A 17772-nucleotide genomic window follows, 5' to 3' on the forward strand; every position below is an offset into this window, starting at 1 on the left:
GGTCAAGAGAGGTCCTCCTTCCCCCTCTACTCTGTCCTGGTGAGACCACATCTGGAATATTGTGTCCAGTTCTGGCCCCTCAGTTCCAGAAGGACAGGGAACAGCTGGAGAGAGTCCAGCACAGAGCCACAAAGAAGATTAAGGGCATGGACTCTTTAGCTTGGAGAAGAGGAGACTGAGGGGTGACCTCATTAATGTTTATAAATATGTAAAGGGTGAGTGTCATGAGGATGGAGCCAGGCTCTTCTCGGTGACAACCAATGATAGGACAAGGGGTAGTGGGTACAAAGCGGAACACAGGAGCTTCCACTTAAATATGAGAAGAAACTTCTTCACAGTGAGGGTGACAAAACTCTGGAACAGGCTGCCCAGGGAGATTGTGGAGTCTCCTACTCTGGAGACATGCAAAATCCACTTGGACACCTTCCTGTGTAACCTCATCTGGGTGTTCCTGCTCCAGCAGGGGTATTGGACTGGATGATCTTTCAAGGTCCCTTCCAATCCCTAACATTCTGTGATTCTGTTACAGATTTTCTGGAGACAGTATATGTTAGCGTAACTCTCACTCTGTTCATTTACTCACCTTCCATGCTGATAGAAATTGTTTTGTTTTGCTTTATACTTTTCTATACAAGGCCTGAAATGCTTCTAAGCTACCTTAGTGACTCATCACTCAGGGCAGCTGAGTGTGGAGATCCTGAAGTCATTGCAATGAGAAGAATATTATGAGTACTTTTCAACACTTAGCTACTTTAAAAAGACATTAGACAGAGATTGGCTTCCTTTATATCAGTACTCCATGCTCCTCTTTACATGTAGTCCTTAAACCCGTGGAAATAGAAATTCTATATTTGTTGAGTTTTGTATGCACACTGTAGTAATTGAAAAGTAGTAGAAATACCGTAAAGTTCCCACACACATTCCTATGTTTGGAAGATCCCTGAATGCGATCTAGTCTTGGAGAAACTAGTGTTGAGTAATGAGTATATTTTCTGTCTAAAATGAAAGTATGCTAACAAATTTTTTTTATTTTTAATGGAATGTAGGTATTCACAGAATCTGTGGTCTAAGACGACTAAGCAGCAGAATTATGTGGCTTCAGTTAAACCACTGCTGCTGCTAATATCTTTGTTTGAATCACAGAATCATTTGTTTCAATTTCCTTATTTAAATGTAGTATTTTCTGCACAACTGTGTTTCAACAATGTTGTAAACATTAACAAATGTTTATATTTAAGCTTTGAAAATGTCTTATGAAAGCTTCTGTTTACACTAATCACTATAATAAAACCTAACAGCTCTCCTGAAAAATACAAGTCCTGCTCTTTGGCATTGGCCCCAATGTATAAACATGTATACGTGCTCCCTTGCCTGAACACCACAGACTTATGTGTCAGTCAGTTTGCATTGCTGTGGTCATTCAGCATAGCCCAGCTCTAAGTCTAATGCTGCATTTCTCTTGGAACTTAGCTGGAGTTTGGCATTGGAAAAGTGCAGATGAACTTCCTTCATTTACTGAGCTCAGAAGCAACCCACAGCATCACAGTTCATTGCCTGAACACACCAATATGGAGATTAAGTAAAGCAAGTGGTCAGAAAACGTCTGTTAGCTTCAAAGGATGGAATGGACAAATATTTAAAGCAAATACGCTACTTGAACCGAAGGTGCTCATGGATGAATGCACGGTAAATACTTTTTAGCACTAGCATTATTAAAACCATGATGGAGTTACTGTTAGATGTTATTAATTTTCTGTAAATAAATGACAATCATTTTGATTCACATCCCTTCAACCTTACTTCCTACATAGTTCTGCATATTTCTCTGTATGCCACCCTCAGGCCCATCCCAGCCTCGGGAAATGTTATAATGTTATTTTATTAATTTTATGAGGTATAAATTTTTTACTGAGGTTTTTAAAGGATTAGAATAATGAATACAAGGTTCATGGCAAGAAGGCAGCTCTCATTCTCTGTGATTATTCTTCAAAGGCAAAGTCATTCTAGTGCCTGTACGGTTCATAACCTGAGACCTACTGTCTGGATTTAGAGGTGAATGTAGCAAGAGACCTGAGAGTCTACATGAGCCCAGGACTGCTTGCAAAGTCACAGGTGCTCTGCTCTGAGCTGTGTCTGCATCCACTCCAGCTGGATTCTGGGCTGAGATTTCCTACAGTTACAGTTTTGCCACGAGTGTCCATGGTATTGTATAGGAGAAATGACATTTGTTGAATTGCGCATTTCTTTGAGGAGAATAAATATTTCTGTGCACTTCTCCTCCTCTTGCTCTTTAAGCACAATTTCAATTTGTTTCAAAGCTCATCTTTTATAGGAATTTAATATTCTGCTTCTGTGTTTTGCAGATTGGAGATGGCAGCTGGCACAAGACACAGTTCTTTTTTCACACTCAGGACACGAACCAGCTTCCAGTTGTTCAAGTTAATGCACTTCCTCATCTCAAACCAGGACAGCAGCACTTCATAGAAAGTGGTTCAGTGTGCTTTCTTTAGGGTTTCTGTCCTGTTTGCATCAACATGGAATTGCTGCATAGATTGCATGCAAAAGTAATGATCCATTGCAGGCAAAATTACTAGGAAACTGAAGAATCATTTTAAACAGTGTTGGTTAAAGAACCTCAGGAAGAAAAATACTTCCTCTTAAGGAGAAACAGCGTTGAGAAACAAAGGACTATAACAATTTTCATAAAGTATTAAAAAAAAAAAAAAGAATTGGTTGGTGCTTTCTTGCATAATTTCCTGGAACAGAGTATCTGAACATGGAATATTTCAGGACCTCTCATGTTCCTAGCAATCACTTTAACAGCACTGCAAAAAAAAAACCAACATCCTGAGGAAAGCTGGAGACATACAATATTAAGGAGCAATACTGGCTAGTGCTCCCAAATGTGCAATAGCTTATATATGAAAAGTGAATTATGCCACAGTACAATACGTCTTCTTAAACATTGTTTTATTATAGTCCTTTCTGGACACACACATCTTAACAGATGGCACACTACCTCTTCTGTGTTTCCTGTCCATGTTGCCTTGGTGCTCTTCATGTAACACAAGGTGCTTGTGGCCTTATCAGAGATTGAGTTCCTTTTTATTTTTCAGACTGTATGTGCTGGTTACATCAGGATATGTTTCTGTTGTAAAGGTACTTATTTTAAGTTGTTGGTCACATACTTCACTACAATGAAAACATTATTTATATGGATTTCTTGTTTAAAGTATTTTTATGTACTGTTGTGGAAATGGTATATGAGACAGCACGTTGTACATGATGCATATAGTCAGAACAGTTAGCTTTATAGCCATTGTAAAAATTGTTGTAGAAGAGCTACTTACAGTAGTTTTGGATTTTAGATTCTGTATTTCAGTTAACATTTTGAATACCAAAGGCATCTTAAAATGATATATTGTGTATATATTTTGTAACTTGTGGAAAAAAAATCTACTACAGCGTGTCTTCTGAACGGCTGCTGTTAAATTATAATTAGCATTGCATCAACCTAGAAATTCCATTATTAGGTCATTTCAGTTTTTTTAAATTAAGCCTAAAATGTTCAATCATCTTTTTTTTTCATTAAAAAAAATACCATTAGGGAAGGCAGTCTTTATAACGATATGTCTCTATTGCCAATCTGAAGTCTGCTCAGTAGTACACAGCAAAATTACATCAGACTATGTGGGGGAGAAGGGGAGTGTTCAAACACCTTATTTAACTGTCTTGATCCCCAGGAAACCATACTTACCAAGTTATAATAAATTAAGCTTCGAAGCTCTCTGTTTGTCTTTTACTGTTCTGTTTTGTATTGTATAATTCATTCTTGGTAATAATGAGAATCCTCTAGACGGGTGCTTGTTAGGTCGCAATGCTTGCTTTACTTAAGGGGAAATGCACACGCTTCGTGCCGTGGAATACTGCGAGAGTGACAAACTTTACTTTTACAAGGTAATGTATGCCTATATCCCATTTTACATTTTCTATCGAAGCATCAGTTTTGTTCCCTGTGAGAAAAATCTGGTAAAACTATCAAAATTACAGACTGCTAATAAAGGTTAGAGAAAATGTCTCGCTCTTTACGTTTTCATGATCATTACAGTCTGACAGGATCGCATGTCATTTGCTCTTAGTTTGGCTGTGGAGCTGATGTTCTCATAAATTGATTATTTTTTTGTAAGAAAGACACCTTTTAGAAAATGTTCTGCTTCACCTGCATTTTTGTTAGTGTCGTTGCCCTATTTTTGGAAATACTTTATAGCCTTTATTTATAGCTTATATTAGCGTGTCTCAGAAATTATGTATTTTAGAATCACAGTATTCTAAGGCTGTTCCCATGTAAGTATCTACATTTCTGTAATTAAGGCAAAAATGCTCATCCCGTGAAGACAGCATAATGGATTTGTGCAGCAGGACACCAACAGATAATAATGCAGGTTGCCAGAAACGTCTGTTTGACAGAATACTGGTATATTGTGGTGCCTTTAGAAAGCCTCTTGCATTCAGACATCTTCACTGGAAAAGTTGAAGGCATTTGCAGCAGCTCTCACACAATTTCATCCCACAATATTAACAAGTACCTGTACGCTGCAATTGATTTTTTATGGGTTCTGATGTGGTCGCCTGCTTGGTTACCCTTAATTGTAGAGCAAGCCCTGAGCCGGATTACAAGAGCCCTCGTATCCCTATTCCTTTTATTGCAATTTTTCATGGACAAAGATCGGTAAAACAGCCCCCGAGAAGCGGGGATCCTCCCCAGGGCTCGGCAGGGCCAGGCCGCCCGCGGCCGAGAGCCGCCAGGCGGCGCCACCGCCCCGCAAAGGCCACGCCCGGGCCCGCCCCGACCAGGCCCCGTCGGGCCCCGCGCACGGAGGCGGCGCAGCCATGGCGGAGCAAGGAGGCCCCGGAGGGAACCAGCGGTCGGCGGGTGGACGGAAGATGTCCCTGCAGAGGTAGGGCGAGGGCAGGGAGCGGGAGCGCCTTCAGGTCCCTGCAAAGGTCCGTGGCCCCCGAGCCTCGCGGCTGGCCGGGCTTCGGGAGCGCCTCCGCGAAAACCCGGTGCCGCCCGAGGGGAAAGGCTGCGCCGGCCTCTCCTCAGGCAGCGCCGCGGGCCGGGCCTGCCCGCGAAACGCTTCTGAGTGTGCATGGGTCTGCGCGCGTGTGGCGAAGTTTCCTTGCTCAGGGTAACTCCTGGTCCTGCTCTGCAGCGTGTGAAACGCTTTTTGTGTGCTTATGATGAGTACGTGTTGCTACCAGCACACGCAGCCACCCTCTTGTCAGGAGGCGGCACGGCCTGGGTCGGCCTTCGCGCCTCTGCTGGCAGCGAGCGGGGTGGGGGAGAGGAGGGACCCTATTTGGAGGTTTAGGTACTTTCTGCAGTAGTTCATAGTGGTGGGTTTGTGCTGTTCTTGAAAACTTTACTGATGAGGGAAGGGCTGTTTTCCTTGTACATTTGTTAAAGTTAAAATAAAGGAAAAGCTATGATTGTTTCAGGTAATACACATAAAAATATAAAAAATATATATAAATAAATATATAAACTTTGTCCTAAGAATAGGAGGAGCGTCTGTGGTAATAACCCAGTTAAAAAGCAGAAGACTGTGTTTGTGGATGATTTTTAAACTAAAATAACATTTGATAGCTATATTCATAAAGCTTACACATTGTACCTCAGAGGTTCTGTGACTTGGGGGTTTGCACAACCGACGAACAGAAGTTTTGATCATGATATAGTCATGGTTTTTCTGTTTCATTGAAGAACCAGGTGCAATGTTCAGGTTTCTGTGTGAATCCTGGACATTTATTTTCCATCTACCTAAAACTGGGAGCATTATAAACCAGCATGGTATGATGTACGTTACAGGTGATGTAAATGGAGAAGAGCACTGGTACAAAGCCACAAAGCTTACACGGATACACTGCTGCTGTGCTTCTGACTCCTCAGTTAGTGTGGGGTTTTTTGCTTTCTTTCAAGCATCTATGCTGTGTCTTAATATAGATAAGACCCCTGTATGTGTTTGGAGATATTCCCCATCGCTTGTGTAATTTTATCTGCCACCTTATCTAATCCAAGGTATTTGTATTTTCTTTCTTTCAAGGTTTAGATAACTTTTCCTGGGAGAGCTGATTGATGGTAAAGTGCCTGGTTGCTGAGTAGGCAGCTTCCCAGACCAGTCAGACACAAAGATGCTACTTTATTAAGCGATACTTTTTACTGCTTTCAGATGTGAGACGTGTAGTGAAGAGGAAGCTAAGTACAGATGTCCACGATGCATGAAATATTCATGCAGGTATCTATTATCTGAATTAAACTGGGTTTTTTTTGTTTGTTTCTTTGTTTTTTCTACTCATGTGAGTGGCATATTAACATTTTTCTTTTTTCTCATTTCAGTCTGTTGTGCGTAAAGAAGCATAAACTTGCACAAAGCTGTAATGGAGTCAGGGATAAAACAGCATTTGTCTCTGTAAATGAATTTACTGACCTGAACCTTTTGAGTGGTAAGAACATTTTTTGTGCTTCTTAAAATTCATTGTTTTTACTACGTTAGCGCTATATTTTTCCTTGGTTTTTTTTTTACCTTCAGATTATCGTTTCCTGGAAGATGTAGGAAGGACAGCTGATGCTGCTGCTCGACATCCTACTGTGCATAGTCCAACAACAAAAAAACTTGTGAGTTTTAAATTAGCAGCTTGGTTTGTTGGAGGTAGGGTGGATTACCTTTGAATTCTCACTGAGGCAGTCCCAGTCCAGATTCAGAGCTGGTACTTCTCTTATGAAAGTATGAATGAGCCTGAATTTTAGAGCCAGAAATGAAAAGAAGTCTCTAGGCTTATGTAATAGTAGTATAGATGGCTCCCTCCAATTGCTGTAGAACAACAGATTGCTAACGGTGTGCATTCTCAAAATCGGTGTGTGACCACTCTTGCTGTTTGATGATAGGTGTGTGTTAAGAAAGCCTGAAGGTTTCTTTCCACCTCCACAACTTTCTTTAAGTACAAATTTCCAGGTAAACAATGGATTTATTAATTGGCTAAAAATTTACATGCTTCCCCGTATACTGAATTGAAGGCAACTAGAGTTCTTCAAAGAATAAATCCAAGCAACAATGAAGTAAAAGCCAGCCTTGTAAGGGTGAGAGGGAATTTTTGTTGAAACTTCTCTGATTTGAGTAAAGCATTAGTGAGATCGCAGAAATGTATGGTATTTCCTGAAAGACCAAGATCAAGAAGGAAAAAGAAAAGCCCACAGAAAAACAAAATCTGCTCCAAAATACTTTGACTCATTGATACATCACAGAAAGGCATCAGGGCTGTATTTTTTCCAGTCTTGCAAATGTATCTTTAAATATAGCACTAAACTCAGTTGAAAAGAATTCATGTTAATGATGAGGTAAATTCAGAAGACTCCAGCGTTGTCTCAGGCTCAAGTCCTACTCCGCGTGTGTCTGTACTTAGCACCATGATGCCTTGAAAATGTGCACTGGAGAGGGTGAGATGCTACATACACAGATAGCAGTTTTTAGGCTATGGTACTGAGTGTGTTTACAGGATGATATCTTTCGTGCCACCCCCCTGTCAGAATTTGTCAGAGTGGCTGAGATGGTGCTTGTGCGTCCCTTCTGCTAGTGGGACTGTGGCTCAAAAAACAGCTCCATGGGTGGGATTACACCCACTACGGCTTTCTGTGTCTTTCACGGTATGCTACAGAACTTTTTAGTGGTATGTAGTTTTTTAACCACACAAGAACGTAGATGTTTCAGGTAATTTCTAGGCTTGCTTTATTAACTTCTCCATTCATGATGGTTTTTTTTCAAAAAGTCAAAGTACTTCATTAAATGTGGCTTTTTCCACAATTTCCCCATGATTCCTGTCAGCATTACTCTCTTATTGTTTAACTTTCAGGTTTTGAATATATTATTCATTTTTTAAAATTTGTTTTTATTTTTTGCTAGTTATATTGCTTGAGAAACAAAGCTCGAAAGTGTAATATTGACCTGAGAACGCTGCCCGTTGGATTTACAAAAAGAAGAGAAAATTCAACCACCTTCAATTTCATGTGAGTCTTCAGTTGGTTAAAGTCAGCAATATTTTGTTTTCACTGAATGTATAATGGCAATCTGAATTCATACTGATATCCTTGCTTATAAGATCTGTTAGAAGCATGATTTTTTACAAAAGCTATGTGGGTTTAATATTTTGTGCTGCAGGTTTTCATTTTTGAGACTCTTTGAGCTGAGTTTAAGAGCTTATGCAATTCATGCGTTATTTTGAAATATACTAATATTGAGTAACAGGGAGAAGAATCAGTGCTGTTGTTTTTTTCCATCTTTTAATCACTATTGAGTTTTGTTTCTGGAAAAAGAAAGCACTTCTTTAATGGTTTATGATAGAAGATTGATGTAGAATGATTGCAAAAATCCTTCTCTCTGAAAAGGCTGACTTTAGGTCTGAAGAAGTGCTTCCAATAAAGTTCTCTCGGTTGGATGCATTGTGAGGAGCTGCTGTGCTGGAGGATGTGGATGCTTGGTAAGGCACAGCTTAGAGATACAAGCCCAGACGGATAGAAATTTAGGAAGAAGACTTCAAATGTTTTTCCTTTAATCCACTCTGTGGGTTTTCTTTGATATCCGGAGTTTGTGTTTTACATTATTTTCACAGTAAAAGTTTTTTAAAAAAAATACCAAGTGTTTCATTATGGCAGGAAATGTGTCTAGCATTCAGCTTAATGAGTTACTGGGAGCAGATATAAATTCCCTCTGAGATGCTTACAGTAACCAGCTGTTAGTTTTGGTGGCAGGTTCAGCTCTCAGGATGCAGTTTTCCGTCTCTCCTCCCAGGCTGTGATGGGAAGCAAGTGGCTGCTGGGGCTGAGTGGCCACCAGGCGTCTCTCTCCGACCAAATAATAACAGCCTATCGAGCTGCTCAACAGGCTTAACTGCGTCGTTTCTTCTGTTCTGCAGCAAAAGTGTAGTTTTTTGGGTTTGTGCATATCTTAATTTTTAGCAGAACATAGGGCATAAAATAGATGTAGAAGTTTAATCTTTTAAAGCTGCACATCTTACCAGCTCTGCTAGAGAAAACCCAGGGTGGATCAATGTAAAGAAATCTGAGGCATTTTCTCGTCCCTCTCCCCCACATTTATACATGACTGAGGCTCTCCCTTCAGAGCAGAGCAGGAGATACGCCGAGACCTGGCAGATGTCAGTCATGTGAGCAGAGCCTGTCTGTCTTTGCACTGACTTTCTTGGCCCTGTGCTCTGCCTTTTAGATACACCTTGTGCTACTCTTGTGCTGTCAAAGAATCTTAGGTTTAGAGCTGAGTTTAACTTTCATGGGGAATTTCCTTGATGTTGAAGATAAAACAACATAAATACCCTTAGGAGTACAGAGTAAGGAGTCTTTAAGAGCCAGAGCAAGTGCAGAAAGCCCAGGGATGCTGGTATCAGCAACTAAGAGAAGGACAGAAGAAAAGGCACAGGGAGGTTTGACAATATTGGGAAGATCCTGGGCATGGTATGTTGCTGTGCTGACAGAAATTTGCCTTCATGTACCATGTTTTCCAGTTCTTTTTCTCTAGAAAGCCTTTTTTGGTACATAACTGAAGCATAGCTTGCATTGGAAACAAATTGAGCAAAATACACTTTCATGCCTTTCATGTGCTTTATGTTGTTTAACAGAAGCGATTTTAAAAATTGAGAGGATGGAACAGTGGAGGAGACTTATTGACAAATAGGCATGGAAGGCTCTCTGGGAGAATGCCTGATTGTTTTTTGTCAGTCATAAAGTCCTGCGCTATTTTTTGTTGTTTTGGACAGCTAGCCTTTCTGAGACTTTCGTGTCCCATCAGAAAGAACGTGATAACGTTCTCTGTTCTTAAAGAGGACAGGAAATAACCGTCTCTTTCCTGTAAATGCTGTCCAAGGGTATGGAATATGCTCAGTGAGTATGACACAAAGGACGTGTTTCCGCTCTTTTGGTGCTACTGTTATTCACCTAGCGATGGGCTGTCCGAATTCAGTGGTGCAGATTAGAATTTTACTTTTGTCTTTTGGTGGGGTTTTTTGTTTGTTTGTTTGGGTTTTTCTTGTTTATTTTTTGTTTGGTTTGTTTCTTTTTTTTTTCTTGTTTGTTTTTTTAATTGGCGTATTTTGGTTACTCTTCTAACGTGTGTTCCTCAAGAATCAAACCTCAGGTTTGATCACACCAGTGAGTATCAGCCATTTAACACCTATCCCCTGTGACTTCATGACACCCATGACATTTTGTTGAATATTACATTCAAATGGAGCAAAGCTGAGCAGATTGTTGCTTTACATGAACTTAACACCCGACAGTGGTCAGGGCCTGGTGTGTCTACTCTTCTGTAGCTCTGAGCCCTTTCTTATGCTATTTGTCAGTCAAGGTTTGTAGAGCTATTGCTCTGGAGAGTGGAGGTTGGAAGCTGCTCTTTGTGTGTGCCTGGAAAGCTGAGAACAATCTTCTCTGAGATCATCTTCACGCTGTCCATGTGGGCCGAGCTGTTAGGTTGTGCAGGGCAGGAATGGGAGTAATCCAAAACTGGGAAGTACAAGATGTGTTCTGGTGTCATTCCCTGCCAGCTCTGGAGGACAGATCAGTGGGTGTTTGAATGTGTTAACCAGACTCTCCATTTCTTGGTTTCCATTAGTTTGTTTGCTGAGTTTGGTGTTGTGAAAGCACACATGCCAATGCTGGGCAACATCTAGATTAGACAGATTTGTGATACTAAATATCTAGATAATGGAGGGTCATTAGAAAGTAGAGTTTGAAGTCCAATTTATGAACTTGTGGGACATCTGACTTAGAGATAATTTAGAATACCTTGTTTGCAAATTATTTTTAACGTGCTGCTTCACCCTACCTTTCCTGTGGTGCCATTAGTTTCCAATAGAAGTGATAGTTCTCCGTCTGGACACCTGCTGCTATGGAGCTGGGTGACCTGCTGAGACAGGGAGCCTTTGGGAAAGGGGTGGAGAATGTGACCAGGCTGGGGCAGCACCTGGGGACCTCCAGCCAGGGACAGGCAGGAAGAGCAAAGGGAACTTGCAGCTCTGGGGCTCCTGCTTCCCAGGTGGGAGGTGACAAGGGCTGTGAGGTGCTGGCAAGGGGCAGAGGACGTGTGTGAGAGAAGGGATCTTTTCCATTATCTCTTTTCTTTGATTTAATTCTGAGAACAAAATATTATGTGAAGCTTTGGCATTAGTACCAATTAAGAGGTCATTAGTATCACAGCTACACCTGAAAACCCTAACGTGTCAACTGTAATCTTTAGCTAGGTAGAGATAATTAAAATCAATTGTTTGAAGTGTTGCTGGTCTTGAGAATTTACTGAGTAGTTATCTGAGCTGGGATTTGGGCTAATATTACATTGTTGGAGTTGTTAAACTTGAATTTAGTTGCTACGTAGTACATCAAAGAAAGTTCCCAGGCAAATGAATGTGACACTGGAGCGATCAGAAATCAGGATGTTCATGCATTTCAGTAAATCAGTAGCTTTTCAGAACATCCCAATGTGAAGATGAGTACAGACTGAGTTCTGTACCTGAGGTTTTGTTTGGTTGGTTTTGGGGTTTTTTTTTGAGCAACTGAAATGTTTGATTCTCATAGTGAACCTGAGGGTAATTTTGTTTATTTTCAGAAGCTAAAGAGGACATTAGTTTTATTCTTTAACAGTTATTACAGTTTGGGTTACTCGACCTTGACAGCGTCCATTTCATTTACCCAGGACCTTCAGTTCAAGCCCAACATTTTGATTATTGCAACACATATGGTTAGTAACGTCTCCTGCTGTTGGGAGGCCCCTTGGTAGAAGACCATATGTGTTACAAAGGAAGCGCACTTCATTGATTGTCTTGCTGTTTACTGTAACTAGGAAACATTTGACTTTCAGTAGAAATATTTCAATTTTACTGTTTATATATCAAATCCAGGAATTAGCTTGGTGAACTTTCCAGAAAATGGAGACATCCTCTTTTGTGTGCTGTTGTCAGAAGTGCAACGAAGTCAATTTGGCACTAGGAACACAGAGCTTAGGGCGGGGGGGGGGGGGGAATGAAATCATCACGATTCTGCGTGTCCTCTTATTGTAATTCTTTTGTTTTTAATCCACAAGAGGATCCAGTCACTTACTTGAGCTGAATCTTCGTTGCTTAACAGAGCTAAGAAAGGCGTAGATACTGAATACCCAGTATTTCAATTAAACTTCAGTGAATTAGGTGAGAGTACTGGGTGTTGTCAAATTAAAGGATAACTGGTCCTTCATTAAACTTCTTTACGTTCTTTTCATCTGTTCTTATCAATTCAAAATGATGTAGACAGGAAATACTACAGTATTTGTGCTTTGAGGTAAGATGTCCTGTACACTATTTTTAAAACAATTTAAGAATATTAGTTGCTAAATAGAAAAAAATAGCTGCTTATTATCTTTGGCATACTGGCAGTGAAGTACTTCTGCAGAGCCAGGACTGCAATTGGTGTCTTAAGATGTGATTAACTTGGAATTTTTTGGATGATATATATTTTATTTTATGTATATATTAATGTACACACACACAGTCTGGGCAAAATTGACCGTTCAGAGGAAACCTAGGTAAGAAAATTAAGCTTTATGAGGTATTTCACAAATGTTTTAAAAAATACATAAACATTGGACACTTCTAAAAACTTGCCAAGGCTCTTAACTGGTATATTCAAGTCCCAGAATCCTTTGTAGTTCTGCCGTTTAATTCCTGTTAGCTGTACTGCCTACATCCACAGTACTTGGAGCATTTTGTTTTAGGAGAAACAAAAGGGAGACAGCTACTTTGCTGTAGAAGAACAGCAGTTGCAAAACAGCCTGTGCACTTCTGAACACAACTTGCAGCCACATCTCAGGCAGGGAAGAGGTGCTTGGCTCCTGTTATTCCCTCTGATCAGCTTCCATGCTTCTGAAGTACCCAAAATGGAATGTGAAGCCACGCAATGCAGGGATGGGCTTTGGTGCTGCGTTTACTGACATCAAGGATGTGCTTGTGCCTCATCCAGATGTCTGGTAGTTTTATAATCAGGACCTTGGTATTCAAGAAAAGCGCAGTGTGGTGTTCCATGGCAGCCAAGTGGCGTGGAACTCTTCATGCCCTGAGCTGTTAGTCAACTGCAGATGACTTGCTCAGTTAAATATTTTCATTTAGAAAATGAACATGGTACATGTCAGTTGTATTTGAAGGAAATACTACCCCAGTGAGGCATAATGGAAAATGAAGTCAGTGAGATCTGGTGCCAGGGTATCTAATTTTGATCAGAACTCGTTGTGAAGCAGTTTTGATAGCATCTACAGTTGACATCAAGTTCTCTTAACTGTGCAGAGATGAGTGATGGTGAGAGATACTTCAATAACAGGCATCCAGCAGGTTGTTTTTCATGACTTCATTGTACAGTGAAGAGTATGAGGCTATTCCAGTTGTAAGCTTCTTTATTCCTTGCCTCCCTCTACCATGTTCTTAATCTATCTGACATCTTTCTGCTTGCTATTTAATTTCAGGCAAGAGCACTTTGAAAAGAGATGAAGTAATTAACTGCCATTTTGGTACTAGTGTGCAGAAAAAAACAATCTGTGTTTCTGTTTTTCCAAAGTGGAATTTTTGACAAGTAATGATCTTCTTAACTTCAGTATTCAGAATGCCTGTTTCATAGAAATACATATCACAGTAAGAGTTGATCACTAAAAGTAGATAAATGTGGCCTGTTTGAAAAAATTGTGGGAGATGATGAGTTAAATGAAAAAAATTTAGAAAGCCTCATTTTAGTTGATAACATCTAACAAAAACCTCATGTGAACAGTCATTGTAAGTATTTTAATAAATGTGCCCATCATTAGTTTTACCTGCAGCTAATGATGGTGGCCCTATTTCTATGTCTAAATATTACCAACTTTTACTAAAGTCTCATTGGGAAAGCACTTTGAATTAATACCATGCCATGTCAAATGCCAGATACTAACATATGCCTGAGAGGGGAATCATGACCTTGTTAATTGCAAGTGAACTGAACTGGTTCCATAACCCTGTTGAAATTCCAGTTTGCTCTATGTGTATAGTAGCGTTGATGCTTCCTTCAGCTGTCAAGATGAAGAACTGCAAAACCTTGTTTCATTCATCTTGCCAAAAACTTCCAAAATTCATCTCACTGATTTTTAATTACTTCAAAACCTCTTTCAGTTTGGTAGTTTAGGACAGGATCATACCAATATGCAAAATAGGTTAAAATGCATGAGACAAGATACTCTGTCAGCTTCTGGTTATATAGGCTATGTTTTCTGTGTTTTTCTCTGGCTGTGGTTGTGTAATCTGCTTAGCTGTTTCAGACCTGATGTGCTCTAACTTCACCTCATTTAAGGAAGTCTCTCTCATTCTTACCTTTACCAAACATGAGCAGACAGAGGGGAAGCATCTCAAGGCACGCTGCACGGCTCCGCGGAGTCACGTGTTGCTTTGGGGACCTTGGCCTTCATTAGTTCTTTTTATTCTACTTATTAGCTCCTTGGAGCTAGGGTTCTTGCTTACTCTTTTTTTGGTAAATACTGACACTTCTGATTTTACTTACACTGCAGGAAGTATAGTTCAGCTGTAAAACTCAGTTTTCTCCTAGGAATAACTAGGTATGGTAATGATAATTTATTTGATAAGAGCACTTTTTTATAAAGTGCTCGCTTTGAAAAACTGGCACCATAGTTAATTGAACTTAGCAGCTAAGTTTACTGTTTTGCTACTGGATGCACGTACACTTGTGTGGGCAGCCAGCTAGAACCTGCTGGATAATGTTCAATCTGCTTGATAAACATATTAAACAACATGTTGGAACAATACCATATTTACTTTTAATTGTATTACCAGAATGTTTGCATAGCTGATCGTAATTATCCTGGATATAATCATTCATAAGCCTTAAGTAGTGTTTAAAAAAATGCAAAAAAAAAGAAGAAGGGGGTGTACCATTAGACATTCCTGTGCTTCATGTAGGTGTCTGGCGTCTGATTTATAAATGGTAATAGTTCACTCCTTCCTTTTCCAAATCTTTGCTGTTTGTCACAAGCATAAAATTCTGAACCAAAGCAAAGCGCCATGAATCTACCTTTTAGACTGTGCTTTTTCTTTAAGAAATTCTTTTAGAAAAATATTATGCTCGCCATACCAAATGGGAGAATTTGGAGCAATGAGAGGAAAATTGCTTTCTCTTAAGTCAATATTTGCTTCAGCATTTCTGCAGATGAGTAGAAAGGCAAAAATATGTTTCCTAATCTAGTGAAGCATCATGTAACCTTTCTTAAAATGATACTGCTCTGGAACCGTGCTTCAGTAGCTTCTCTTCTCCAGTATTAAACTAGCTGGAAAGGGAAGATGGATCTTAAAACTAGCAAACTGTGGAAGGGAACATGACGTCAATTTTGGTTTCTACCAAAAGCTTGTAATTTCTGTTATCCATGTTCTGCCAAAATGCAACTCCCCTCCATGCCCAGGGCCCTGTTTCTGTTGAGGCCATCACGGTTGTGAAAAACTCCCTGTTCTGTGCAGACCCTGCCCTGAGCTGGGACTTCGAGCTATTGCAGCACAGCTTTGGCACTTTGTCCTGGGTCATATGCCAAAAAGCAGTTTCCTTTTCTGAGATTACAAGGGCAGGTACACATATAGAAAGTCAGCTGAAAGATTCTTCTTTTTAAAATGTGAAATGCTGTTGATCAGTTAGTTGGTGATATCGTACCTGTATTTGTATGGAAGAGATTTTCATCTCATGAGGACCTGAAATTCAGCAGGACCTGGGAGCATTGCATCTTTCAAAATGCAGCCCAGCTTTTCTGCATGCTCCCTTTACTCTGTGAAAATGCCATTCAAAATCTTGACTCTATATTTTCTTCTGCACCCATGTCATTGGCTGCTGAGCTTTATCATACAAAAAACAAGTAGTAGTCACCAGCTAACTTTAATAATATGTATTTTTTTTCTTTTCAGGGAGAAAAAGTTCTACTGGCATTTGAAGCTCATATTTCCTCACTGTCATGCTGAATACACTTTAAAAGGGTACAGAGCTTGAAAAATAGATTTTTATAAAGTTTAAATTAGTCTGCCGAAATTGAACTGCAAAATATTTTGATCAGTTTTTATGTATTTCTATTATACGAGGTAAACTCGAACATTATTTTTAGTTTTAATTAAAAGGGCATTTAAATTGAAAAAAAACCTTAAAAGTTGCATAGTCCTTTTCCTTTTCGAAAGTTAGCAGGCTTTCCAAAGCAGACAAAATGTGTCATTGCTAGTCCTTTTCTCTATGTAAAGAGAGCAGCTTGTATTTTCATGTCGGCAATATCCAACACGCTTAACGTGTTCTGTTCTCCTGGAGACATTCAGTAAAATTTGCCGTCCCTTCTCACCTGCATGCTGGACCTGACCTTCATGTAGGATTAAATGGTTCTGTTGTTTGCTTTGTTGGAAAGCCCACAAGCACATTTTGCAAAGGCCAAAAAATAGGCTTTTGTTGACAAATCTTTTTCCTTTTTTCCTAGCCTGAAGGGGATGAGAAGTATGCCCTTGTTCTACTTCTAGCACTTTGGAACAGCATGTTTCTGCTGCAGGGTTAGAAAGTAGAGATACGCATCTGTTTACTGCTTCTGGATGCCAGTGAAGTCCTAGTGTTGAAATTGAGATGAAGCTGTCAATTATCTATGCTGTATTGATACACATTCATGATCCTCCCATAAACTACTCAGTTATGCCACTGTAGCGTGCAAATATGTAGCGTCCTCCAAATTACTCAGGTAATAGATTTTTGTGTACATGATGAACCATGTCTTACATATTTGATTTTTATCTTTGGTGAAAGGGTGCCTGATGATAGAACACTCGCTGATATCCTTAAGCCGTACATTGATCCAGTGGAGTCTGATCCTGTAGTTTGTCAAAGGTGTGTATTGAAGAACTCTTCTGCCTCGTTTATCTAATGCACTAGTAACACAAGGGAATGGTACTGAATATATGGCTTAAACTAACTCCCAGGATGCAGTACAGCTTTAATTCCTGTGATGAAAACCATCCTAACCTTCATCAACCAGCTAACCCTGGAGTATAGCCACCAAGTTTAAGCCAAGAAAGGATCAAAAAATTGTCTCATGGCATAAAGATCAAATAAAGCAACTGTAATTCTGAAGAAGTAACCATAATTAACCTCAGTGGGGTGACAGCCTTTTCTTTAGAGTAATTAGAAAACCATACTAGTAATTATATCTCTCCTCTATAGGGAATATCTACTATGTGGCAAATTATTGTCTTTATTAAGAAATACATACTTTTGCTTGTTGACATGCGAAAGATACCCATGTCTTATGGATGATAGTAAGAAAAGTCATTATACATCATCGTTTCTTCATCTCTGCGGCATATTCTTTTTTTCAGATTAAGAATGTATGCAATGTCTCCTCAGTCAGATGTACAAATTTTAATGAAAATTGAAAACAGGAAACGAAACTCTGTCAGGTAAGCTGGTTTTTCAGTTTGCGTGCTTATTAATTAAAAATAGCAAAAAGAAATAATACATTTCTTACTCTTTATTATTACAAATGGAGATTACATAATCTCATGGATTAAACTTCAGTGAGTAATTACCAACCATCTTAAAAATCATTCAGCAAAAAATGTTATTTCTTTGTCTTTTAATATGTCAACACTGACATTTCTGTGCAATTACTGAGTAGTAAGTTCAGCTGACTTGGACAATTTAAG

At 39.6% G+C, this 17772-nt stretch overlaps 2 protein-coding genes across 3 annotated transcripts in view; both read left to right on the top strand.

Annotated features, from left to right (window-relative positions):
* The window catches only part of COL24A1 (collagen type XXIV alpha 1 chain), a 140749-nt gene extending 136707 nt beyond the window's left edge, over positions 1 to 4042 (top strand). Inside the window, exons 58-59 of one of the 2 annotated variants that reach the window (XM_071810473.1) lie at positions 1471 to 1686; positions 2364 to 4042. In XM_071810473.1, the coding sequence (XP_071666574.1) occupies positions 1471 to 1686; positions 2364 to 2510 (363 nt within the window). In that variant the 3' untranslated portion in view covers positions 2511 to 4042. The remainder of the gene's footprint in view (positions 1 to 1470; positions 1687 to 2363) is intronic. The other variant, XM_065842596.2, reaches the window with a different exon arrangement.
* ZNHIT6 (zinc finger HIT-type containing 6) overlaps positions 3901 to 17772 on the top strand; it is a 32274-nt gene continuing 18402 nt past the window's right edge. Inside the window, exons 1-9 of the mRNA XM_065842731.2 lie at positions 3901 to 3957; positions 4726 to 4958; positions 6231 to 6296; positions 6398 to 6504; positions 6591 to 6676; positions 7959 to 8062; positions 16009 to 16077; positions 16877 to 16957; positions 17446 to 17526. Coding sequence (XP_065698803.2) covers positions 3901 to 3957; positions 4726 to 4958; positions 6231 to 6296; positions 6398 to 6504; positions 6591 to 6676; positions 7959 to 8062; positions 16009 to 16077; positions 16877 to 16957; positions 17446 to 17526 — 884 coding nt within the window. The remainder of the gene's footprint in view (positions 3958 to 4725; positions 4959 to 6230; positions 6297 to 6397; positions 6505 to 6590; positions 6677 to 7958; positions 8063 to 16008; positions 16078 to 16876; positions 16958 to 17445; positions 17527 to 17772) is intronic.

This window comes from Patagioenas fasciata, chromosome 6 (genome assembly GCF_037038585.1).
Source record: "Patagioenas fasciata isolate bPatFas1 chromosome 6, bPatFas1.hap1, whole genome shotgun sequence".
Lineage (NCBI taxonomy): Eukaryota > Metazoa > Chordata > Aves > Columbiformes > Columbidae > Patagioenas > Patagioenas fasciata.